Source organism: Bombina bombina, chromosome 12, assembly GCF_027579735.1.
Source record: "Bombina bombina isolate aBomBom1 chromosome 12, aBomBom1.pri, whole genome shotgun sequence".
NCBI classification, from domain to species: domain Eukaryota; kingdom Metazoa; phylum Chordata; class Amphibia; order Anura; family Bombinatoridae; genus Bombina; species Bombina bombina.
In genome coordinates, this window is record NC_069510.1 from 8,204,210 (window position 1) to 8,231,565 (window position 27,356).

Consider the following 27,356-nt stretch of genomic DNA (forward strand, 5'->3'; position numbering starts at 1 on the left):
TGCTGAATCATGGTAGTAACACCTTGTATAAGAGATCAGCACTGATTAGCTGACGAGTACCTAGAGGAGGATTAGTTTTAGCTCACAAGTACACATAATGTACAATGGATATTTTATTAGTACATCTATTTCATGTGTATGTGACCCATCCCTTGTTGCATCTCTTAAATAAATAGCACAGCAGATCCAGCCTTGGTTTACAGAGACCTAATGGTCAGAACACGGAGATACTTGAGAGCACCTTCGGTTGTACTTTTGCATTATATTTGTGTTAGAAAAAAATTGTCTATCAAAACCAAGCAGTGCTACAGTGAAATACACACATATGCTGTGCTTGACCCGTGCACCAGCATTCAAACACCACACTGGCTCAACAAGCCAGCAGTGCCTTGTATGATGCACATGATAAATGTCACCACTTGCTTTCTGAGCAGGTGCATTGTCTTAATACTGGTGCAAGGGACGTGTGCATCATATGTCCGTATACTGCTGAATCAGGGAAAGCATATACTGCAAACATTTATGCACCTTTACACTAATGAATGTGAGAGCTTTGTGGTGGCATCGTGCCCACTGTGTCTGTTGGTGAGATAGATGGATGAGACTGCCCCACAGATAGAGTGACAAAGAACCTGAGAGAAATACATTGTTGTTATCAAGTCCTGTTTAGCTAAATGCATCTATGTACAGGGAGATGTGCTGAGTATTGTGTATTTAGTCCTTTGCTTTTTCCATAGGGTACAGTGAATAAACTGGGACCTCTTCCTCGTATTCTAAGAGACGTAAACACAGCACTGAGCAATCCATCCAGTGCGCAGGGCTCAGTCACAAGTGATTACTCAGCCTCAACGCCAAATGCGAGCAACAGTATTTCCGTTGGGCTTCAGAAGATGGTAATTGAGAATGACTTATCTGGGTAAGAGAAACGAGCTGTCCATTCAGTTGAAAGGAAATTATTAGGTGACCTTGTCACTGTTCCTATTAATGTTTCTACAACCCATTGTGTGTCCTATGTGCATAATATGACATTAGCTTGTAAATGAGTTAAACCTAAACAACTTGCCTTTAGTTAGAAAAAAAAATATCCAATGGAAATTAAAACGAAACTTTTTTTTTGTCATCCCCTTAATAAAATGTAATTATACTGATCAAAAGAAAGATAGAACAGGGATGCTAAATGCAGACTACATTGTATTTAACAATTTAATTAGGACTACAGCAGAACTAGAGGCGGTAGGGCTGTCTTTATAATCATAGCTTTTATCCCTAATTCTCCCCAGCATGTGGTACAACTGTTTAAAAATCTATTTAAGTTGCACACAATCTAGACAGTGGAAAGAACAAAACGATACGCATTGACGCGGCAGCGAGCTGAATGACAATCTTTGATCTTTCTTGTTTTGCCAATAAAATTATTACGTACAAAAATAATAAAGGAGCGTAACTGTAGTGTGGCCTATGTCGCTGTAAATAATTTAACTTGCTAACCTATTTCATTTCCCCGTAACACAGCATAAGAATATAAAAACTAATATACACCGTGCTTGTCATTTCAGTTGTGTGCCCTTGTCTCAGCATTTACTTTGTTAATGCTTAGGAGCACAGTGTGCTCATTTTGTATAGGGGAGTCACATAAGTGATAACTGATGTATTGACCCTTCTTGAAAATAGAAGCTATTTAGTGCATTGTATGAAGCAGTCACACGCGGGAATAAAAAAATGATTTAATATAAACTTGCATAGTAAAATATATTGAAAAGAGTTATCTTAGTTTATATAAGGAGATCAAGCACAGGTCTTCATAACTGTAAACATTATTTAGAAGCTATCCACACACACAATGCAAGAGGCACTTCCTGACTCTACCATTGTGCGCATAACAACAGGTTGATATGGTTCATACCAACTGATAATCTCAATATCACACAAAGTAGACAACAAAATAAAAGTTGCTGCAAATCATTAATTTATAATCTCAAGTGGGTAGCACCATTTTTTAATAATGAGTAATGTTGATATAGTGTAGCATTTAAAGCTCGTCTCCCTCTGTCTATTTATTTCCCCATAGTCTAATAGATTTCACAAGGTTACCATCACCAACTCCTGAAAACAAGGAATTATTTTTTGTCACAAGGTCTGCTGGGGTTCAGCCCTCACCGGCACGAAGTTCCAGCTATTCCGAAGCAAATGAGCCTGATGTGCAGATAACAAATGGCAGCAAGAGTTTGTCAATGGTTGACCTGCAAGACAATCGGGTTTTGGACATTGGCACTAATACATCGGGCATTGGGGACTCTTTAAATGACAGTCAGACATCTTTTAGCCAGTTACAAGCGATATGGACAGCACGGACACCACAGGGCAATATAATGACAATGACAACAGCAAGAAGACCAGTACAAACACCTACAACACCAAATGCAGACACTGCACCAGGAAGACCACAGCTTTTAGCACCTTTATCATTCCAAAACCCTGTGTACCAAATGGCAGCTGGTTTGCCAGTTTCACCACGGGGTTTAGGAGACTCTGGGTCGGAATGTCACAGCTCTCTCAGTTCTCACAGCAACAGTGAGGACTTGGCAGGAAGTAAACATGGCTTTATCAATCCTGGGAGCAGTGAGGATTTCAGTAGACGTTCTGGGGATATGTCTCGAAGGCAACTTTCTTTAACTGAAAAAACTGGGCAACCCACTATGCCACGACAAAACAGCTCAGGCCCACAAAGGCGAATAGACCAACCTCCACCCCCACCACCACCCCCTATGACAAGGGGCAGAACGCCACCAACGTTACTCAACACAACGCCATACCCAAGACCTTCTAGTGGCAGTATGATGTCCTCTTCCCCAGACTGGCCTGGTAGTGGAGCCAGGATGAGGCAGCAGTCATCTTCCTCAAAGGGGGACAGCCCAGAGATGAAACAAAGGACAGTTCATAAGCAGGTTAGTTATTATACATTTTATCAAAATGAAACAAGACATATAAAGTGTTTAAATACTATAAGAAAAATGCCAGTGTCCTGAATACTTCTGTTTATCAATACTATGACCAGTAAGATAGAGTTTCACAATAAACTGCATCTACCTCTTGTGGGAATATTGTAATGTGGAGCTATATGTGAAACCTCAACCAATGGTTTAAATGTTATTGTGTCAATACCTTCTTATATATTTAATGTAAGTGGCAATGGTAATTTACTCACCCATCCCTCTTGGTCCTATCGGTGCCACATGGAGAATGCTCATAGCTATGTTATCAAGCAATATTTGTTGTCAGTGACTAGTTGATGACCAGACTTGGGTTACAGGCAGAGCACTTGGTTATGTTGTGCATCTATTTGCAGTGCTGAAGATGGTAACAATCTATATAGTTTTCTAATACTTACAACAATTAATACATCGTTATTTAGAATAATATTACAAAGACCTGGATTTAGGCCACTACCATAAATGTGTATATAGGTCCAGAAGATACCTAGTTTGAGTTTTTGCAATTGATCTTTTTCATACTAGAACAGACTTTCTTTATCTAGAGAGGACACGGTGTACGCACACTCACCAGTGATGTGAAGCAGCACATATTAGTTTATTTAACCTCTGAACCCTTGTCTTGCCATTTAATTAAAAGACAGACAAGGGGAGCAGGCTTCATCGTAATGAATCAGATATTCAGTAATTGGAGAATGACAAGTCCTTTGTCAAAATATAAACGTGAAACAAGTTGGCAAATAACTCCAGACACTTTGGCAATCAGGATCCTGCTAGAGCAGTTGTAACTAATGAGAGTTTTTGGGGGGTTTTTTAGTTTGTATTTTTAACCTTTTCCATGTTGTAACTGTTGAAAACAGTTAAAGAAAAACAAACCCTTTTGATGAGACAGTAGTGAGTTATACAGAAATAGTGCGGTCTCTGTGCTACTGGTGAGACCTGCACTCCTATAGCCCTGGAAGCCCTTGCACCAACACTAATGAACAGCAGGACAGACAGTCCTATTTCACTGGTGGAATGATCTAAAACTCTCTGGGCTGGTGAGATTAATAAAGAATACTCACCAGTCCTATTTCACTGGTGGAATGATCTAAAACTCTCTAGGCTGGTGAGATTAATAAAGAATACTCACCAGTCCTATTTCACTGGTGGAATGCTCTAAAGCTCTCTGGGCTGGTGAGATTAATAAAGAATACTCACCAGTCGTATTTCACTGGTGGAATGATCTAAAACTCTCTGGGCTGGTGAGATTAATAAAGAATACTCGCCAGTCCTATTTTACTGGTGGAATGATCTAAAACTCTCTGGGCTGGTGAGATTAATAAAGAATACTCGCCAGTCCTATTTTACTGGTGGAATGATCTAAAACTCTCTGGGCTGGTGAGATTAATAAAGAATACTCACCAGTCCTATTTCACTGGTGGAATGCTCTAAAGCTCTCTGGGCTGGTGAGATTAATAAAGAATACTCACCAGTCCTATTTCACTGGTGGAATGATCTAAAACTCTCTGGGCTGGTGAGATTAATAAAGAATACTCGCCAGTCCTATTTTACTGGTGGAATGATCTAAAGCTCTCTGGGATGGTGAGATTATTAAAGAATACTCGCCAGTCCTTCTATTTCACTGGTGGAATGATCTAAAGCTCTCTGGGATGGTGAGATTATTAAAGAATACTCACCAGTCCTATTTCACTGGTGGAATGATCTAAAACTCTCTGGGCTGGTGAGATTAATAAAGAATACTCGCCAATCCTATTTTACTGGTGGAATGATCTAAAGCTCTCTGGGCTGGTGAGATTCTATAAGAATGCTGCCAGTCCTATTTTACTGGTGGAATTATCTAAAACTCTCTGGACTGGTGAGATTAATAAATAATACTCACCAGTCCTATTTCACTGGTGGAATGATCTAAAGCTCTCTGGGCTGGTGAGATTCTATAAGAATGCTGCCAGTCCTATTTTACTGGTGGAATGATCTAAAGCTCTCTGGGCAGGTGAGATTCTATAAGAATGCTGCCAGTCCTATTTTACTGGTGGAATGATCTAAAACTCTCTGGGCTGGTGAGATTAATAAATAATACTCACCAGTCCTATTTCACTGGTGGAATGATCTAAAGCTCTCTGGGCTGGTGAGATTCTATAAGAATGCTGCCAGTCCTATTTTACTGGTGGAATGATCTAAAGCTCTCTGGGCAGGTGAGATTCTATAAGAATGCTGCCAGTCCTATTTCACTGGTGGAATGATCTAAAACTCTCTGGGCTGGTGAGATTCTATAAGAATGCTGCCAGTCCTATTTCACTGGTGGAATGATCTAAAACTCTCTGGGCTGGTGAGATTCTATAAGAATGCTGCCAGTCCTATTTCACTGGTGGAATGATCTAAAACTCTCTGGGCTGGTGAGATTAATAAAGAATACTCGCCAGTCCTTCTATTTTACTGGTGGAATGATCTAAAACTCTCTGGGCTGGTGAGATTAATAAAGAATACTCGCCAGTCCTTCTATTTCACTGGTGGAATGATCTAAAACTCTCTGGGCTGGTGAGATTAATAAAGAATACTCGCCAGTCCTTCTATTTCCCTGGTGAAAGGATCTAAAGACACTTATTACCCTGAAAACAGAATGTCTTGCTAAGGGGTGTATACTGCATTTTTTTGTGTGAAAAGTCCACAATAAAATTAAAATTTTAATAATAGAAAACAAATAATTAAACCATTCACACAAAAATAAGCAGGAAAAAACGGTATTGTTAAGGTTCATCAAAAATGTTAAATTACACAGGAATAAATTGTATTATACACAGTGCAGACCATAATTTAAGTAAACAGGAAGTACAAAATACAAAGCGTAATTGTCTTTGTGTAAAATAGAATGAACATGGGCGTTCCAGGGCCGTATATAAAATAGTCTTTCTAATCCCAACGTATTTCTGTAAATACTTTCACCCAACAGATCAGTTTTTTTCTCACCAGTTAGAAGGTTACAAGCTTTTCTCAAAATGCTCAAAATACGTATAACCTTAATAGACATCGGTGAAACTACAGGGGGTGCAGATGACATGATGCTTCACTAGTGTCTCTGACTACAGGGGTTAGTCTTTCTGTTTTACCCATTGGTGTTTATGTGTGTGTGTGTGTGTGTGTGTGTATGTATGTATGTGACTGTGTGTGTGTGTGTGTGTGTGTATGTCACTGTGTGTGTGTTTATGCATGTATGTGTGTGTGTGTGTTTGTTTGTATGTGACTTTGTGTGTATTTATGTGTATGTGTGTATGTATGTGACTGTGTGTGTGTTTATGCATGTATGTGTGTGTGTGTTTGTTTGTATGTGACTTTGTGTGTATTTATGTGTATGTGTGTATGTATGTGACTGTGTGTGTGTTTATGCATGTATGTGTGTGTTTGTTTGTATGTGACTGTGTGTGTATTTATGCATGTGTGTGTGTATGTTTGTATGTGACTGTGTGTGTATTTATGCATGTGTGTGTATGTATGTGACTGTGTGTATTTATGCGTGTGTGTATGTTTGTGACTGTGTGTGTATTTATGCATGTATGTGTGTGTGTGTGTGTGTGTGTTTGTTTGTATGTGACTGTGTGTGTATTTATGCATGTGTGTGTGTGTATGTTTGTATGTGACTGTGTGTGTATTTATGTATGTGTGTGTATGTATATGACTGTGTGTATTTATGCGTGTGTGTGTATGTATGTGACTGTGTGTGTATTTATGCATGTGTGTGTATGTATGTGACTGTGTGTATTTATGCGCGTGTGTGTATGTATGTGACTGTATGTGTATTTATGCGTGTGTGTGTATGTATGTGACTGTGTGTGTATTTATGCGTGTGTGTGTATGTATGTGACTGTGTGTGTATTTATGCATGTGTGTATGTATGTGACTGTGTGTATTTATGCATGTGTGTGTATGTATGTGACTGTGTGTATTTATGCATGTGTGTGTATGTATGTGACTGTGTGTATTTATGCATGTGTGTGTATGTATGTGACTGTGTGTATTTATGTGTGTGTGTGTATGTTTGTGACTGTGTGTGTATTTATGCGTGTGTGTATGTATGTGACTGTGTGTGTATTTATGCATGTGTGTGTATGTATGTGACTGTGTGTATTTATGCATGTGTGTGTATGTTTGTGACTGTGTGTGTATTTATGCGTGTGTGTATGTATGTGACTGTGTGTGTATTTATGCATGTGTGTGTATGTATGTGACTGTGTGTATTTATGCATGTGTGTGTATGTATGTGACTGTGTGTATTTATGTGTGTGTGTGTATGTATGTGACTGTGTATGTATGTTTGTGACTGTGTGTGTATTTATGCATGTATGTGTGTGTGTGTGTGTGTGTATGTTTGTGACTGTGTGTGTATTTATGCGTGTGTGTGTATGTATGTGACTGTGTGTATTTATGCATGTGTGTGTATGTATGTGACTGTGTGTATTTATGCATGTGTGTGTATGTATGTGACTGTGTGTATTTATGTGTGTGTATGTATGTTTGTGACTGTGTGTGTATTTATGCATGTATGTGTGTGTGTGTGTGTATGTTTGTGGAACCAGCAAATTACAGACCTTGTTACTATAGCATGAGGGGGACGGGGGGTAAACAGTGTCACTATACAGTACCACTATATACAGTGCGGGGGGCTGGACTATGTCACAGACTACTGTGGTCACTTTATAAAGTACTGGGGCGGGTAGGGTCAGGCCAGCCATCTCACCGGCAGATTATAGACTGTGGCCCCTGTTTATCAAAGGTGTTGCGGACCTGATCCGACAGTGCGAATCAGGTCCGCAACACTTCGCTAAATGCGGAGAGCAATACGCTCTCCGCATTTAACATTGCACCAGCAGCTCACAAGAGCTGCTGGTGCAATGCCGCCCCCTGCTGACTCGCGGCCAATCGGCCGCCAGCAGAGGGGTGTCAATCAACCCGATCGTACTCGATCTGGTTGATTTCCGGCAATTCCTGTCCGCCTGCTCAGAGCAGCTGGACAGGGTTATGGAGCAGCGGTCTTTAGACTGCTGCTTCATAATTTGTGTTTCTGGCGAGTCTGAAGACTCACCAGAAACAGGGGCCCACAAGCCGTTCGGACCTTGATAAATGGGCCCCTGTGTCACTGACTCACTATATACAGTACTGGTGGGTTAAACAGTGTCACGATATACAGGGTACCTCCTTTTGTAGACATGTAATCTGATTCACATTTTTTTTCTGTGTTAAATGTAAAAAAAAAAGAAAAAAGATATGTATCAAATTCACTTTTTCTTTTTTGGGGGTGGGGGGGTGGGGGGCCCTCCTTAGATTCTTGCACCTGGGCCCTGTGGTTTCTAGTTACGACCAAACATGCAAACAAAAATAGAGGCTGTTGTGAGATGCTATATACAGAGAACAGCGTAATGTGATTTACATTGGCAGCAGAATTTAATTTGTAAAGGGCGACCCCTGCTCACTACTAACTTTATATCACGGTCCAGCAAGCTCCATTACTTTCAATAGGAGACATCTCGCCACTTACAGGGACTGCCCCTTTAACGATAATTCCACCAGAGCAGCCCCTGTGAGGTTTAGTAACAAAAACCACATCGGAACTTGCAAGGTTTAGATCATCAGACCCAAGACCTGTACAGCAAGTACTCTCCACAGGTCAAACAAGCATCCCGGAACCCAATATGCTGTAGTGTGAGGCAGCTGGGGGTTAATGCAATGTGTTATTAGCACTGCACAGTCTGCTGTACAATGTATTATTAGCGCTGCACAGTCTGCTGTACAATGTATTATTAGCGCTGCACAGTCTGCTGTACAATGTATTATTAGCGCTGCACAGTCTGCTGTACAATGTATTATTAGCGCTGCACAGTCTGCTGTACAATGTGTTATTAGCGCTGCACAGTCTGCTGTACAATGTGTTATTAGCGCTGCACAGTCTGCTGTACAGTGTGTTAGCGCTGCACAGTCTGCTGTACAATGTGTTATTAGCGCTGCACAGTCTGCTGTACAATGTGTTATTAGCACTGCACAGTCTGCTGTACAATGTGTTATTAGCACTGCACAGTCTGCTGTACAATGTGTTATTAGCGCTGCACAGTCTGCTGTACAATGTATTATTAGCGCTGCACAGTCTGCTGTACAATGTGTTATTAGTGCTGCACAGTCTGCTGTACAATGTATTATTAGCGCTTCACAGTCTGCTGTACAATGTGTTATTAGCGCTGCACAGTCTGCTCTACAATGTGTTATTAGCACTGCACAGTCTGCTGTACAATGTGTTATTAGCGCTGAACAGTCTGTTGTACAATGTATTATTAGCGCTGCACAGTCTGCTGTACAATGTGTTATTAGCGCTGCACAGTCTGCTGTACAATTATTATTTATTATTATTATTATTATCAGGTATTTGTAGAGCGCCAACAGATTCCGCAGCGCTGTAAACATAGTCGTGTACAGGACAGCTTTTGTAGGGGTCAAGTGGGTAGAGGGCCCTGCCGAGAGTTTCACTGTTGTAGTCGGCTCTTATGAAGCGATCTGTAAACAGCTGGGCCCATAGGCTTACAATCTAAGGGGTTCAAGGGGAAAGCAATGGCGTTAGGAAAGGTTAGTGTTGGTTGTATGCATCCCTGAATAGCAAAGTTTTTAGGGAGTGCTTGAAGCTGTTAAAACTAGGGGAGAGTCTTATGGAGCGAGGCAGGGAATTCCACAAGATGGGGGCCAGTCTGGAGAAGTCCTGTAAATGTGAATGTTAGGAAGTAACAGGAGAGGAGGAGATCCTGAGCTGATCGAAGGGGACGGGAGGGAGAGTATCTAGAGACAAGTTCTGAGATGTAGGGGGGAGCAGTGCAGTTGAGAGCTTTATATGTCAGGGTGAGGATTTTATGTTTAATCCTAGAGGCAAGAGGAAGCCAGTGAAGGGATTGGCAGAGAGGTGCAGCAGATGAAGAGCGACGAGTAAGGAAGATAAGTCTGGTAGAGGCATTCATAATGGATTGTAAAGGAGCTGTGCGGCAGCTAGGTAGACCAGAGAGGACAGAATTGCAGTAGTCGAGGCGGGAAAGGATGAGAGAGTGGATTAAAATCTTGGTTGTATCTTGTGTAAGGAAATGTCTAATTTTAGCAATGTTTTTAAGGTGGAAGTGGCAGGCTTTAGCCAAGGACTGGATGTGAGGAGTGAAGGAAAGATCTGAGTCAAGTGTGACCCCAAGACATCGGGCGAGCGGGGTAGGGGTAATGATGGAATTATCAACATTATTATTAGCACTGCACAGTCTGCTGTACAATGTGTTATTAGTGCTGCACAGTCTGCTGTACAATGTATTATTAGCGCTGCACAGTCCGCTGTACAATGTATTATTAGCGCTGCACAGTCTGCTGTACAATGTGTTATTAGCGCTGCACCGTCTGCTGTACAGTGTGTTATTAGTGCTGCACAGTCTGCTGTACAATGTGTTATTAGCGCTGCACAGTCTGCTGTACAATGTGTCATTAGTGCTGCACAGTCTGCTGTACAATGTATTATTAGCACTGCACAGTCTGCTGTACAATGTGTTATTAGCGCTGCACAGTCTGCTGTACAATGTGTTATTAGCGCTGCACAGTCTGCTGTACAATGTATTATTAGTGCTGCACAGTCTGCTGTACAATGTGTTATTAGCGCTGCACAGTCTGCTGTACAAGGTGTTATTAGCGCTGCACAGTCTGCTGTACAATGTGTTATTAGCACTGCACAGTCTGCTGTACAATGTGTTATTAGTGCTGCACAGTTTGCTGTACAATGTATTATTAGTGCTGCACAGTCTGCTGTACAATGTATTATTAGCACTGCACAGTCTGCTGTACAATGTGTTATTAGCACTGCACAGTCTGCTGTACAATGTGTTATTAGCACTGCACAGTCTGATGTACAATGTATTATTAGTGCTGCACAGTCTGCTGTACAATATATTATTAGCGCTGCACAGTCTGCTGTACAATGTGTTATTAGCGCTGCACAGTCTGCTGTACAATATATTATTAGCGCTGCACAGTCTGCTGTACAATGTGTTATTAGCACTGCACAGTCTGCTGTACAATGTATTATTAGCACTGCACAGTCTGCTGTACAATGTATTATTAGCGCTGCACAGTCTGCTGTACAATGTATTATTAGTGCTGCACAGTCTGCTGTACAATATATTATTAGCGCTGCACAGTCTGCTGTACAATGTGTTATTAGCACTGCACAGTCTGCTGTACAATGTATTATTAGTGCTGCACAGTCTGCTGTACAATGTGTTATTAGCGCTGCACAGTCTGCTGTACAATGTATTATTAGCACTGCACAGTCTGCTGTACAATGTATTATTAGCGCTGCACAGTCTGCTGTACAATGTATTATTAGCGCTGCACAGTCTGCTGTACAATGTGTTATTAGCGCTGCACAGTCTGCTGTACAATGTATTATTAGCTCTGCACAGTCTGCTGTACAGTGTGTTATTAGCGCTGCACAGTCTGCTGTACAATGTGTTATTAGCGCTGCACAGTCTGCTGTACAATGTGTTATTAGCACTGCACAGTCTGCTGTACAATGTGTTATTAGCGCTGCATAGTCTGCTGTACAATGTATTATTAGTGCTGCACAGTCTGCTGTACAATATATTTTTAGTGCTGCACAGCCTGCTGTACAATGTATTATTAGCGCTGCACAGTCTGCTGTACAATGTGTTATTAGCGCTGCACAGACTGCTGTACAATGTGTTATTAGCACTGCACAGTCTGCTGTACAGTGTGTTATTAGCGCTGCACAGTCTGCTGTACAGTTTGTTATTAGCGCTGCACAGTCTGCTGTACAATGTATTATTAGCACTGCACAGTCTGCTGTACAATTTGTTATTAGTGCTGCACAGTCTGCTGTACAATGTGTTATTAGCACTGCACAGTCTGCTGTACAATGTGTTATTAGCGCTGCACAGTCTGCTGTACAATGTGTTATTAGCGCTGCACAGTCTGCTGTACAATGTGTTATTAGCGCTGCACAGTCTGCTGTACAATGTGTTATTAGTGCTGCACAGTCTGCTGTACAGTGTGTTATTAGCACTGCACAGTCTGCTGTACAATGTATTATTAGCACTGCACAGTCTGCTATACAATGTATTATTAGCACTGCACAGTCTGCTGTACAGTGTGTTATTAGTGCTGCACAGTCTGCTGTACAATGTGTTATTAGCGCTGCACAGTCTGCTGTACAATGTATTATTAGCGCTGCACAGTCTGCTGTACAATGTGTTATTAGCGCTGCACAGTCTGCTGTACAATGTGTTATTAGCACTGCACAGTCTGCTGTACAATGTGTTATTAGCGCTGCACAGTCTGCTGTACAATGTATTATTAGCGCTTCACAGTCTGCTGTACAATGTGTTATTAGCGCTGCACAGTCTGCTGTACAATGTGTTATTAGTGCTGCACAGTCTGCTGTACAATGTGTTATTAGCGCTGCACAGTCTGCTGTACAATGTGTTATTAGCGCTGCACAGTCTGCTGTACAATGTGTTATTAGTGCTGCACAGTCTGCTGTACAATGTGTTATTAGCGCTGCACAGTCTGCTGTACAATGTATTATTAGCACTGCACAGTCTGCTGTACAATGTGTTATTAGTGCTGCACAGTCTGCTGTACAATGTATTATTAGTGCTGCACAGTCTGCTGTACAATGTGTTATTAGTGCTGCACAGTCTGCTGTACAATGTGTTATTAGTGCTGCACAGTCTGCTGTACAATGTATTATTAGTGCTGCACAGTCTGCTGTACAATGTGTTATTAGCGCTGCACAGTCTGCTGTACAATGCATTATTAGCACTGTACAGTCTGCTATACAATGCGTTATTAGCGCTGCACAGTCTGCTGTACAATGTATTATTAGCACTGCATAGTCTGCTGTACAATGTGTTATTAGCACTGCACAGACTGCTGTACAATGTGTTATTAGCACTGCACAGTCTGCTGTACAATGTATTATTAGTGCTGCACAGTCTGCTGTACAATGTATTATTAGCGCTGCACAGTCTGCTGTACAATGTATTATTAGTGCTGCACAGTCTGCTGTACAATGTATTATTAGCGCTGCACAGTCTGCTGTACAATGTATTATTAGTGCTGCACAGACTGCTGTACAGTGCGTTATTAGCGCTGCACAGTCTGCTGTACAATGTATTATTAGCGATGAACAGTCTGCTGTACAATGTGTTATTAGCGCTGCACAGTCTGCTGTACAGTGTGTTATTAGTGCTGCACAGTCTGCTGTACAATGTGTTATTAGTGCTGCACAGTCTGCTGTACAATGTATTATTAGTGCTGCACAGTCTGCTGTACAATGTGTTATTAGCGCTGCACAGTCTGCTGTACAATGTGTTATTAGTGCTGCACAGTCTGCTGTACAATGTGTTATTAGCGCTGCACAGTCTGCTGTACAATGTGTTATTAGCGCTGCACAGTCTGCTGTACAATGTGTTATTAGCGCTGCACAGTCTGCTGTACAATGTATTATTAGCACTGCACAGTCCGCTGTACAATGTATTATTAGCGCTGCACAGTCTGCTGTACAATGTGTTATTAGCGCTGCACAGTCTGCTGTACAATGTGTTATTAGCGCTGCACAGTCTGCTGTACAATGTGTTATTAGTGCTGCACAGTCTGCTGTACAATGTGTTATTAGCGCTGCACAGTCTGCTGTACAATGTGTTATTAGCGCTGCACAGTCTGCTGTACAATGTATTATTAGCACTGCACAGTCCGCTGTACAATGTATTATTAGCACTGCACAGTCTGCTGTACAATGTGTTATTAGTGCTGCACAGTCTGCTGTACAATGTATTATTAGCACTGCACAGTCTGCTGTACAATGTGTTATTAGTGCTGCACAGTCTGCTGTACAATGTATTATTAGTGCTGCACAGTCTGCTGTACAATGTGTTATTAGTGCTGCACAGTCTGCTGTACAATGTATTATTAGTGCTGCACAGTCTGCTGTACAATGTGTTATTAGCGCTGCACAGCCTGCTGTACAATGTGTTATTAGCGCTGCACAGTCTGCTGTACAATGTGTTATTAGCGCTGCACAGTCTGCTGTACAATGTGTTATTAGCACTGCACAGTCTGATGTACAATGTATTATTAGTGCTGCACAGTCCGCTGTACAATGTATTATTAGCACTGCACAGTCTGCTGTACAATGTGTTATTAGCACTGCACAGTCTGCTGTACAATGTATTATTAGCGCTGCACAGTCTGCTGTACAATGTGTTATTAGCGCTGCACAGTCTGCTGTACAATGTGTTATTAGCGCTGCACAGTCTGCTGTACAATGTGTTATTAGCGCTGCACAGTCTGCTGTACAATGTGTTATTAGCGCTGCACAGTCTGCTGTACAATGTGTTATTAGCGCTGCACAGTCTGCTGTACAATGTGTTATTAGCGCTGCACAGTCTGCTGTACAATGTGTTATTAGCGCTGCACAGTCTGCTGTACAATGTGTCTTCATTTGGTGACACTGTTGCGGTTGGTTTAGTAAAATATTTCCTTGTTGAACTTCAACCTACTGCAATACTTACCTACCATAGCATTTTTATTAAGATCATTAAGGCACAATTATGCACATATTGGTGATGTCTAATTGTTTCAGTACAATTTATACAAAATATTGAAACCTTGTAAAATAATTCACATGTAATTCCTTATAAACAGCAGAGAGCCCTTTACTAATGAGAGAAGACATGCTTTAACTATACAAGATGCATTGGTGCTAATTGTATGTGACAAGACCATCTGATGCACCTACTTATAGAGCATTTATCTCTGTAAAAAGCAGATTCATGGGAATGTGTAAAATACAGGATTGTGTGCTCTACCTAATGAAATTCACAATTCTATTACAACTGTCTGGGTTCCACTAGATTGTGTCCTTATTGCTATGCCAAATGCTATAAGTTGCATAATTACTAAAGAGCAAATTTTGCAACTTGTGTCAACTGTGCCAGCAGAATTTGTGCTTAAAGCCTGGATTGGTGAATTGTGCTACCATTATTAAGCTAATGGCCAATAAGAATTGTTAAGCTTTCTTTCATAAGAGGGTAAGAGTCCAAGAGCCGTCACATATGGCATTAAGGGCAAGTCCTCTAGGAGGAGGCAAAACACCCAACATAACATAGCTTTTTATCCCTCCCACTTTCCCATAATCCTTCAGTCATACATAGTCCTAGAGAAAGAAAACATTAAAAAAAGTAAGAAAGATAACGTAAGTAAGTAAAGTGCAAACTGGTACGGTAGTAGTAAAGAAACTTTTGTACTCCACTCATAACCCGGTACCTTCCCTCATCTTTATTTGTGAGTGTTATATTGTAATGTAGGTACCTTATCTCATTATTATTTGTGAGTGTTATATTGTAATGTAGGTACCTTCCCTCATTATTATTTGTGAGTGTTATATTGTAATGTAGGTACCTTATCTCCTTATTATTTGTGAGTGTTATATTGTAATGTAGGTACCCTCCCTCATTATTATTTGTGAGTGTTATATTGTAATGTAGGTACCTTCCCTCATTATTATTTGTGAGTGTTATATTGTAATGTAGGTACCTTATCTCATTATTATTTGTGAGTGTTATATTGTAATGTAGGTACCTTCCCTCATTATTATTTGTGAGCGTTATATTGTAATGTAGGTACCTTATCTCATTATTATTTGTGAGTGTTATATTGTAATGTAGGTACCTTCCCTCATTATTATTTGTGAGCGTTATATTGTAATGTAGGTACCTTCCCTCATTATTATTTGTGAACGTTATATTGTAATGTAGGTACCCTCCCTCATCTTTATTTGTGAGTGTTATATTGTAATGTAGGTACCCTCCCTCATCTTTATTTGTGAGCGTTATATTGTAATGTAGGTACCTTATCTCATTATTATTTGTGAGCGTTATATTGTAATGTAGGTACCTTATCTCATTATTATTTGTGAGTGTTATATTGTAATGTAGGTACCTTATCTCATTATTATTTGTAAGTGTTATATTGTAATGTAGGTACCTTCCCTCATTATTATTTGTGAGCGTTATATTGTAATGTAGGTACCTTATCTCATTATTATTTGTGAGTGTTATATTGTAATGTAGGTACCTTATCTCATTATTATTAGTGAGTGTTATATTGTAATGTAGGTACCTTCCCTCATTATTATTTGTGAGTGTTATATTGTAATGTAGGTACCTTCCCTCATTATTATTTGTGAGTGTTATATTGTAATGTAGGTACCTTATCTCATTATTATTTGTGAGTGTTATATTGTAATGTAGGTACCTTATCTCATTATTATTTGTGAGTGTTATATTGTAATGTAGGTACCTTATCTCATTATTATTTGTGAGCGTTATATTGTAATGTAGGTACCTTATCTCATTATTATTTGTGAGTGTTATATTGTAATGTAGGTACCTTCCCTCATTATTATTTGTGAGTGTTATATTGTAACGTAGGTACCTTATCTCATTATTATTTGTGAGTGTTATATTGTAATGTAGGTACCTTCCCTCATTATTATTTGTGAGTGTTATATTGTAATGTAGGTACCTTCCCTCATTATTATTTGTGAGTGTTATATTGTAATGTAGGTACCTTCCCTCATTATTATTTGTGAGTGTTATATTGTAATGTAGGTACCTTATCTCATTATTATTTGTGAGTGTTATATTGTAATGTAGGTACCTTATCTCATTATTATTTGTGAGTGTTATATTGTAATGTAGGTACCTTCCCTCATTATTATTTGTGAGCGTTATATTGTAATGTAGGTACCTTATCTCATTATTATTTGTGAGTGTTATATTGTAATGTAGGTACCTTCCCTCATTATTATTTGTGAGCGTTATATTGTAATGTAGGTACCTTCCCTCATTATTATTTGTGAGTGTTATACTGTAATGTAGGTACCTTCCCTCATTATTATTTGTGAGTGTTATATTGTAATGTAGGTACCTTCCCTCATTATTATTTGTGAGCGTTATATTGTAATGTAGGTACCTTCCCTCATTATTATTTGTGAGCGTTATATTGTAATGTAGGTACCTTATCTCATTATTATTTGTGAGTGTTATATTGTAATGTAGGTACCTTCCCTCATTATTATTTGTGAGTGTTATATTGTAATGTAGGTACCTTCCCTCATTATTATTTGTGAGCGTTATATTGTAATGTAGGTACCCTCCCTCATTATTATTTGTGAGTGTTATATTGTAATGTAGGTACCTTATCTCATTATTATTTGTGAGTGTTATATTGTAATGTAGGTACCTTCCCTCATTATTATTTGTGAGTGTTATATTGTAATGTAGGTACCTTATCTCATTATTATTTGTGAGTGTTATATTGTAATGTAGGTACCTTCCCTCATTATTATTTGTGAGCGTTATATTGTAATGTAGGTACCCTCCCTCATTATTATTTGTGAGTGTTATATTGTAATGTAGGTACCTTATCTCATTATTATTTGTGAGTGTTATATTGTAATGTAGGTACCTTCCCTCATTATTATTTGTGAGTGTTATATTGTAATGTAGGTACCTTATCTCATTATTATTTGTGAGTGTTATATTGTAATGTAGGTACCTTCCCTCATTATTATTTGTGAGCGTTATATTGTAATGTAGGTACCCTCCCTCATTATTATTTGTGAGTGTTATATTGTAATGTAGGTACCTTATCTCATTATTATTTGTGAGTGTTATATTGTAATGTAGGTACCTTCCCTCATTATTATTTGTGAGTGTTATATTGTAATGTAGGTAACTTATCTCATTATTATTTGTGAGCGTTATATTGTAATGTAGGTACCTTATCTCATTATTATTTGTGAGTGTTATATTGTAATGTAGGTACCTTATCTCATTATTATTTGTGAGTGTTATATTGTAATGTAGGTACCTTCCCTCATTATTATTTGTGAGCGTTATATTGTAATGTAGGTACCTTCCCTCATTATTATTTGTGAGTGTTATATTGTAATGTAGGTACCTTATCTCATTATTATTTGTGAGCGTTATATTGTAATGTAGGTACCTTCCCTCATTATTATTTGTGAGTGTTATATTGTAATGTAGGTACCTTCCCTCATTATTATTTGTGAGTGTTATATTGTAATGTAGGTACCTTATCTCATTATTATTTGTGAGTGTTATATTGTAATGTAGGTACCCTCCCTCATTATTATTTGTGAGCGTTATATTGTAATGTAGGTACCCTCCCTCATTATTATTTGTGAGCGTTATATTGTAATGTAGGTACCCTCCCTCATTATTATTTGTGAGCGTTATATTGTAATGTAGGTACCCTCCCTCATTATTATTTGTGAGCGTTATATTGTAATGTAGGTACCTTCCCTCATTATTATTTGTGAGCGTTATATTGTAATGTAGGTACCTTCCCTCATTATTATTTGTGAGCGTTATATTGTAATGTAGGTACCTTATCTCATTATTATTTGTGAGTGTTATATTGTAATGTAGGTACCTTATCTCATTATTATTTGTGAGCGTTATATTGTAATGTAGGTACCTTATCTCATTATTATTTGTGAGTGTTATATTGTAATGTAGGTACCTTATCACATTATTATTTGTGAGCGTTATATTGTAATGTAGGTACCTTCCCTCATTATTATTTGTGAGTGTTATATTGTAATGTAGGTACCTTCCCTCATTATTATTTGTGAGCGTTATATTGTAATGTAGGTACCTTCCCTCATTATTATTTGTGAGTGTTATATTGTAATGTAGGTACCTTCCCTCATTATTATTTGTGAGTGTTATATTGTAATGTAGGTACCTTCCCTCATTATTATTTGTGAGCGTTATATTGTAATGTAGGTACCTTCCCTCATTATTATTTGTGAGCGTTATATTGTAATGTAGGTACCTTCCCTCATTATTATTTGTGAGCGTTATATTGTAATGTAGGTACCTTCCCTCATTATTATTTGTGAGCGTTATATTGTAATGTAGGTACCTTCCCTCATTATTATTTGTGAGCGTTATATTGTAATGTAGGTACCTTATCTCATTATTATTTGTGAGCGTTATATTGTAATGTAGGTACCTTATCTCATTATTATTTGTAAGTGTTATATTGTAATGTAGGTACCTTATCTCATTATTATTTGTGAGTGTTATATTGTAATGTAGGTACCTTATCTCATTATTATTTGTGAGCGTTATATTGTAATGTAGGTACCTTATCTCATTATTATTTGTGAGTGTTATACTGTAATGTAGGTACCTTCCCTCATTATTATTTGTGAGTGTTATATTGTAATGTAGGTACCTTCCCTCATTATTATTTGTGAGCGTTATATTGTAATGTAGGTACCCTCCCTCATTATTATTTGTGAGCGTTATATTGTAATGTAGGTACCTTCCCTCATTATTATTTGTGAGCGTTATATTGTAATGTAGGTACCTTCCCTCATTATTATTTGTGAGTGTTATATTGTAATGTAGGTACCTTCCCTCATTATTATTTGTGAGCGTTATATTGTAATGTAGGTACCTTCCCTCATTATTATTTGTGAGTGTTATATTGTAATGTAGGTACCTTATCTCATTATTATTTGTGAGTTTTATATTGTAATGTAGGTACCTTCCCTCATTATTATTTGTGAGTGTTATATTGTAATGTAGGTACCTTATCTCATTATTATTTGTGAGTGTTATATTGTAATGTAGGTACCTTATCTCATTATTATTTGTGAGTGTTATATTGTAATGTAGGTACCTTATCTCATTATTATTTGTGAGTGTTATATTGTAATGTAGGTACCTTCCCTCATTATTATTTGTGAGTGTTATATTGTAATGTAGGTACCTTATCTCATTATTATTTGTGAGTGTTATATTGTAATGTAGGTACCTTCCCTCATTATTATTTGTGAGTGTTATATTGTAATGTAGGTACCTTATCTCATTATTATTTGTGAGTGTTATATTGTAATGTAGGTACCTTATCTCATTATTATTTGTGAGTGTTATATTGTAATGTAGGTACCTTCCCTCATTATTATTTGTGAGCGTTATATTGTAATGTAGGTACCTTCCCTCATTATTATTTGTGAGTGTTATATTGTAATGTAGGTACCTTATCTCATTATTATTTGTGAGTGTTATATTGTAATGTAGGTACCTTATCTCATTATTATTTGTGAGTGTTATATTGTAATGTAGGTACCTTCCCTCATTATTATTTGTGAGCGTTATATTGTAATGTAGGTACCTTCCCTCATTATTATTTGTGAGCGTTATATTGTAATGTAGGTACCTTCCCTCATTATTATTTGTGAGCGTTATATTGTAATGTAAGTACCTTCCCTCATTATTATTTGTGAGTGTTATATTGTAATGTAGGTACCTTATCTCATTATTATTTGTGAGTGTTATATTGTAATGTAGGTACCTTATCTCATTATTATTTGTGAGTGTTATATTGTAATGTAGGTACCTTATCTCATTTTTATTTGTGAGTGTTATATTGTAATGTAGGTACCTTATCTCATTATTATTTGTGAGTGTTATATTGTAATGTAGGTACCTTCCCTCATTATTATTTGTGAGTGTTATATTGTAATGTAGGTACCTTATCTCATTATTATTTGTGAGTTTTATATTGTAATGTAGGTACCTTCCCTCATTATTATTTGTGAGTGTTATATTGTAATGTAGGTACCTTATCTCATTATTATTTGTGAGTGTTATATTGTAATGTAGGTACCTTATCTCATTATTATTTGTGAGTGTTATATTGTAATGTAGGTACCTTATCTCATTATTATTTGTGAGTGTTATATTGTAATGTAGGTACCTTCCCTCATTATTATTTGTGAGTGTTATATTGTAATGTAGGTACCTTATCTTATTATTATTTGTGAGTGTTATATTGTAATGTAGGTACCTTCCCTCATTATTATTTGTGAGTGTTATATTGTAATGTAGGTACCTTATCTCATTATTATTTGTGAGTGTTATATTGTAATGTAGGTACCTTATCTCATTATTATTTGTGAGTGTTATATTGTAATGTAGGTACCTTCCCTGATTATTATTTGTGAGCGTTATATTGTAATGTAGGTACCTTCCCTCATTATTATTTGTGAGTGTTATATTGTAATGTAGGTACCTTATCTCATTATTATTTGTGAGTGTTATATTGTAATGTAGGTACCTTATCTCATTATTATTTGTGAGTGTTATATTGTAATGTAGGTACCTTCCCTCATTATTATTTGTGAGCGTTATATTGTAATGTAGGTACCTTCCCTCATTATTATTTGTGAGCGTTATATTGTAATGTAGGTACCTTCCCTCATTATTATTTGTGAGCGTTATATTGTAATGTAAGTACCTTCCCTCATTATTATTTGTGAGTGTTATATTGTAATGTAGGTACCTTATCTCATTATTATTTGTGAGTGTTATATTGTAATGTAGGTACCTTATCTCATTATTATTTGTGAGTGTTATATTGTAATGTAGGTACCTTATCTCATTTTTATTTGTGAGTGTTATATTGTAATGTAGGTACCTTATCTCATTATTATTTGTGAGTGTTATATTGTAATGTAGGTACCTTCCCTCATTATTATTTGTGAGTGTTATATTGTAATGTAGGTACCTTATCTCATTATTATTTGTGAGTGTTATATTGTAATGTAGGTACCTTCCCTCATTATTATTTGTGAGTGTTATATTGTAATTGTGATGATAGCAGGATGTGATGTCACTAGCTGGTGGGCGGGGCTTAGGTCCGGTGTCTGTGTCGCAGTTAGTTTAAGACAATCAACCTGTCTGGATGTGTATTGCTATGCTCTGTAATAAAATAGAGTTGTACCATCATTGCTGTGTCCTGCATATGTCCTGCATCTCATGACATGGTGTCAGAAGTTCTGGACTACGCTTCTGTTTCTGATGATAACGATGTCAAAGTTTACCCCACCTGAGCCTTTTGACTTTTCTCAGCCTGCAGCTTGGCCCACATGGCGTCAGCGGTTTCAGCGCTTCAGGATTGCATCCAAACTGAACAAGGAGAGTGGTGAAGTACAAGTTAATTCTCTTTTATACTCCATGGGGAAAGATGTAGAGCCAGTGTTCAATGCTTTTACTTTTCAAGAAGGGGAAGAAGTTAACTTTGATATAGTTATGGATAAACTCAGTGCCCACTTTGTGCCCAAAAGAAATGTGATTCATGAGAGAGCCTGTTTTCACAAACGTAATCAGCGTGTGGGAGAATCTGTGGAGTCATTTGTGCGCAGCCTGTATGAATTAGCTGAATTCTGTGAGTTTGGTGTTGCTAAAGAAGAGCAAATCAGAGACAGAATAGTTATTGGAATTGCAGATGCTGAAGTCTCCCTGAAGCTGCAGTTAGAGCCTGATTTAACGTTAGAAGGGGCTATTAGGATGGCCCGCCAGAGTGAACTGGTGAAAAAGCAAAGTGCTGATCTGAGGTCTGAGAGTATTGTGGATGAAGTGCAACAGTCTAGAAAAATTACTAGTGAAAGGCACAGTGTGAGCGGTAGATCAAAAGTATTGGAAAGGCCTAGAAGTGGATGGGCGCAACATGGCCGATGCACACGGTGCTACCGGGCTCATGATCAGAGTGCTATATGCCCGGCCAGAGATAAAAGATGCAGAAAATGTAACAGAATAGGCCATTTTGAAGTGGTGTGTAAAACTGAATACATTAAGGAGATGCAGGTGGACAGTGACCAGGAGGGTCAGGAAGTGTCTTTTGTGGGGTCTGTTGTGGAACGGACAAGCTCAGAGGAAGATTGGAAAGTTACTTTTACTGTAATGGGAGCCAAAGTTGATTTTAAGATTGACACAGGAGCAGATATCACTGTAATGTCTTTTGCTGAATTTATAAAACTGCCTAGACAGCCCCAGCTGGCGAAGGTTACTACAAATGTTCATAGTCCTGGTGGCCGCATTGATTGTGTGGGGAAATTTCTTGCCAGCTGTGAGTACAAACAAAAAAAGTTCACCATGTGGGTGCATGTGATCCGAGGTCAGTGTGTTAACAGTTTATTGAGCAGAAAAGCAGCCTGTGACTTGGGCCTCGTGGCCAGAGTGAATGAGATCTCTGAAGATATGTTTGGCGAGTTGGGCCTACTGAGCTGCAAACCTGTCCGTATAGCACTTAAAAGTGACGCAGTCCCGTACAGTATTTCTACTCCTCGTAGAATTCCGTTCCCGCTCATGCCTCAAGTGGAGAAAGAGCTCATGCGCATGAAGTCTATGGGGGTTATTGAAGAGGTTGTTGAAGCAACTGATTGGTGTGCCCCCATTGTTCCAGTTGCAAAGAAAAACGGAAAGGTGCGCATCTGTGTGGACCTGAAAAGGTTGAATGAGGCAGTGAAGAGGGAAAGATTTGTGCTGCCGACACTGGAAGATATAGCCCCGAAGTTGGCTGGGGCGAAGTTCTTTTCCACATTAGACGCTTCTAGCGGCTTTTGGCAGATCCCCCTGGATCCAAAGTGCCGCAAACTGACTACCTTTATCACTCCGGTAGGTCGGTTCTGTTTCTGCAGACTTCCCTTTGGGATATCCTCCGCTCCTGAGATCTTTCAGAGGGAAATGAGTTCTCTCCTGAGTGGCCACGTGGGCACAGCAGTCGTCATGGACGACATTCTAGTGTATGGGTCTACAGTGGAGGAGCATGATCAGCGTTTGAGTTGTGTGCTGCAGGCTATCAAAGAGTCTGGGCTGAAGCTGAATAAAGAAAAATGTCATTTTAGGAAAACTGAATTATGCTACTTTGGGCATATCATCAACGGGGATGGCATCAAGCCGGACCCCGAGAAAATTCGGGCTATCGAACAGATGAAAAGCCCTTCGGATGTACATGAGCTGAGACAGATATTGGGCCTTGTAAATTACGTGGGCAAGTTTCTTCCAGATTTATCTACAGTTTTGCACCCTATCACAGAGTTGCTTAAGAAAGATGTTGCCTGGGTCTGGGGACCCTCACAAGAAAAAGCGTTCCTGCATGCTAAGTCCCTGCTGGGGTCTGCCCCAGTGCTGGGGTTCTACGACCCTTCAAAAAAGACTGTGGTTAGTGCTGATGCAAGCAGTTATGGGTTGGGGGCTGCACTCCTGCAACTGAACGACAACAAACTACAGCCCATCGCCTACTGTTCCCGCACACTGACGGCTGCGGAGTCAAAATACGCTCAAATTGAGAAAGAGTGCCTGGCTGCAGTTTGGGCCTGTGAACGCTTTCAGCGTTATCTAGTGGGTTTGGAGAAATTTAGTCTGGAAACTGACCACAAACCGCTAGTCCCTCTTATCAATTCTTATGACATCGACAAAACACCCTTGAGATGCCAGAGACTTTTAATGAGACTGCTCAGGTTCAATGTTCAGGCAGTGCATGTGCCGGGGAAGCAGCTGGTTGTGGCAGATACACTGTCCAGGCTCCCGCTGGCTGCTGCTGAAGAATCCTCCACAGAGTCGGATGTAAAAGTGTATGTTGATTCGGTTCTGGCCTCTAAGTCCATTTCTTCAAGGAAACTGGAAGAGATAAAGAAAGAGACATATTTGGACACAGATCTGCAAGAAGTTATATGGTACATAAGAGATGGCTGGCCCGAGAGCCGGGCAGCCTGGATGTCTTTAAATGCTTACCAGCCAGAGAGGTCGCAGCTCACGGAGCTGGAGGGGTTGGTGCTGTTCCAAGACCGTATTGTAATTCCTGTCAGCATGAGGAAGGAGATGTTGAACAGGATACACGATGGGCACTTAGGCATCACAAAGTGCAGAGAAAGAGCAGCTACAGCTGTGTGGTGGCCTGGGATCAGCTCTGACATTGCAAATCATGTGTCTAAATGTGCCTTTTGCCGGGAACGCCGGCCTACTCAGAGAAGGGAGCCCTTAATGTCTACTCCGCTGCCTGCGGGGCCGTGGCAGAAAATAGCTGCTGATTTGTGCGAACTGCACGGGAAAAAGTTTCTTGTTGTTATCGACTACTATTCCAGGTATTTGGAAATAGCACCCCTGAATGATATCACAAGTCAGGCCGTTATCATTCGCCTGAAGAGCTTGTTCGCCCGCTGGGGCATTCCAATGGAGCTGGTGAGTGATAATGGCATGCAGTTCGCTTCTACAGAGTTCAGTGCTTTCAGCAGGGAATATGATTTTGTACATTCCACGTCAAGTCCACATTATCCGCAGGCCAACGGAATGGCTGAAAGGGCAGTTCAAACAACAAAATTCATTCTAAAGCAATCTGAACCGTACCTAGCCCTCTTGTCATACAGGGCGACGCCCATTCAAGCCACCGGGTTTAGCCCGGCACAGCTGATGCTAGGACGCCAGATTCGCACCACTTTACCCTCAGTGGGTGTCTTCAAGCCGCCTGGCCCTGTTCCTCGGGACGAAGTCCTTAGGAGGGATGAAGAGGCCAAAAAGGGTTATCGTTTCTTCTACGACAGGAGACATTCTGTCAGGCCTTTACAGGAACTGAAAGCGGGCCAAAGTGTCAGAATTAAACTGGATGATGAGAAGAAATGGAAGACGCCTGCTACGGTAGTGGGCCGCTCTCCAGAACCAAGGTCTTACACAGTCCTTACAGAGGGAGGGACGGTTACACGCCGTAACCGAAGACATCTTCAGCCTGTACCTGAGAGTCTGGAACCGGATACCTCAGTACCACCGCCGGTGGGATCTCCTGTTCTAAGAGAGGTGCCTTCCCCTCAGCAAGATCATAGCGGGGATATATCTTTGCCTCCAGCAGACTCTTGTTCACCATCTTCTGTATCAGAGGACAGTTCATGCAAAGTTACATCAAGCGGAAGAGTGGTGAGGCTTCCGGCCCGATACAGGGACTGACTTTAGCTAGAACAGTGACCGGAAGTATGGGCAGAATAATCCCATGGTCACTGTGGACTAGGGTAGTCTACCCCGATGTCCAAGTCAGGATGTAATTTATTTGTTCATGTTTTCTAATCTATCTGTTCTTATAATGTTCTAAAACAAAATGTTGTTGTATACCCTGTTGGTGTACCTTGTTATTTAATATATGCGAATGTATGCTTTGCCTTTGAAAAAGGGGAAGATGTGATGATAGCAGGATGTGATGTCACTAGCTGGTGGGCGGGGCTTAGGTCCGGTGTCTGTGTCGCAGTTAGTTTAAGACAATCAACCTGTCTGGATGTGTATTGCTATGCTCTGTAATAAAATAGAGTTGTACCATCATTGCTGTGTCCTGCATATGTCCTGCATCTCATGACAGTAATGTAGGTACCTTATCTCATTATTATTTGTGAGTGTTATATTGTAATGTAGGTACCTTATCTCATTATTATTTGTGAGTGTTATATTGTAATGTAGGTACCTTATCTCATTATTATTTGTGAGCGTTATATTGTAATGTAGGTACCTTCCCTCATTATTATTTGTGAGTGTTATATTGTAATGTAGGTACCTTATCTCATTATTATTTGTGAGCGTTATATTGTAATGTAGGTACCTTCCCTCATTATTATTTGTGAGCGTTATATTGTAATGTAGGTACCTTATCTCATTATTATTTGTAAGTGTTATATTGTAATGTAGGTACCTTATCTCATTATTATTTGTGAGTGTTATATTGTAATGTAGGTACCTTCCCTCATTATTATTTGTGAGCGTTATATTGTAATGTAGGTACCTTATCTCATTATTATTTGTGAGCGTTATATTGTAATGTAGGTACCTTATCTCATTATTATTTGTGAGTGTTATATTGTAATGTAGGTACCTTATCTCATTATTATTTGTGAGTGTTATATTGTAATGTAGGTACCTTATCTCATTTTTATTTGTGAGTGTTATATTGTAATGTAGGTACCTTATCTCATTATTATTTGTGAGTGTTATATTGTAATGTAGGTACCTTCCCTCATTATTATTTGTGAGTGTTATATTGTAATGTAGGTACCTTATCTCATTATTATTTGTGAGTGTTATATTGTAATGTAGGTACCTTCCCTCATTATTATTTGTGAGTGTTATATTGTAATGTAGGTACCTTATCTCATTATTATTTGTGAGCGTTATATTGTAATGTAGGTACCTTCCCTCATTATTATTTGTGAGCGTTATATTGTAATGTAGGTACCTTATCTCATTATTATTTGTAAGTGTTATATTGTAATGTAGGTACCTTATCTCATTATTATTTGTGAGTGTTATATTGTAATGTAGGTACCTTCCCTCATTATTATTTGTGAGTGTTATATTGTAATGTAGGTACCTTCCCTCATTATTATTTGTGAGCGTTATATTGTAATGTAGGTAACTTATCTCATTATTA

The 27,356-nt window shown here is 39.1% G+C and overlaps 1 protein-coding gene across 6 annotated transcripts in view; it reads left to right on the forward strand.

The window, feature by feature from the left end:
- The window catches only part of DAB2IP (DAB2 interacting protein), a 921,554-nt gene that overhangs the window by 777,163 nt on the left and 117,035 nt on the right, over nucleotides 1-27,356 (forward strand). For 5 of the 6 annotated variants that reach the window (XM_053695575.1, XM_053695573.1, XM_053695576.1 and 2 more), the window contains 2 exons: nucleotides 738-916; nucleotides 2,069-2,945. In XM_053695575.1, coding sequence (XP_053551550.1) covers nucleotides 738-916; nucleotides 2,069-2,945 — 1,056 coding nt within the window. The remainder of the gene's footprint in view (nucleotides 1-737; nucleotides 917-2,068; nucleotides 2,946-27,356) is intronic. The other variant, XM_053695574.1, reaches the window with a different exon arrangement.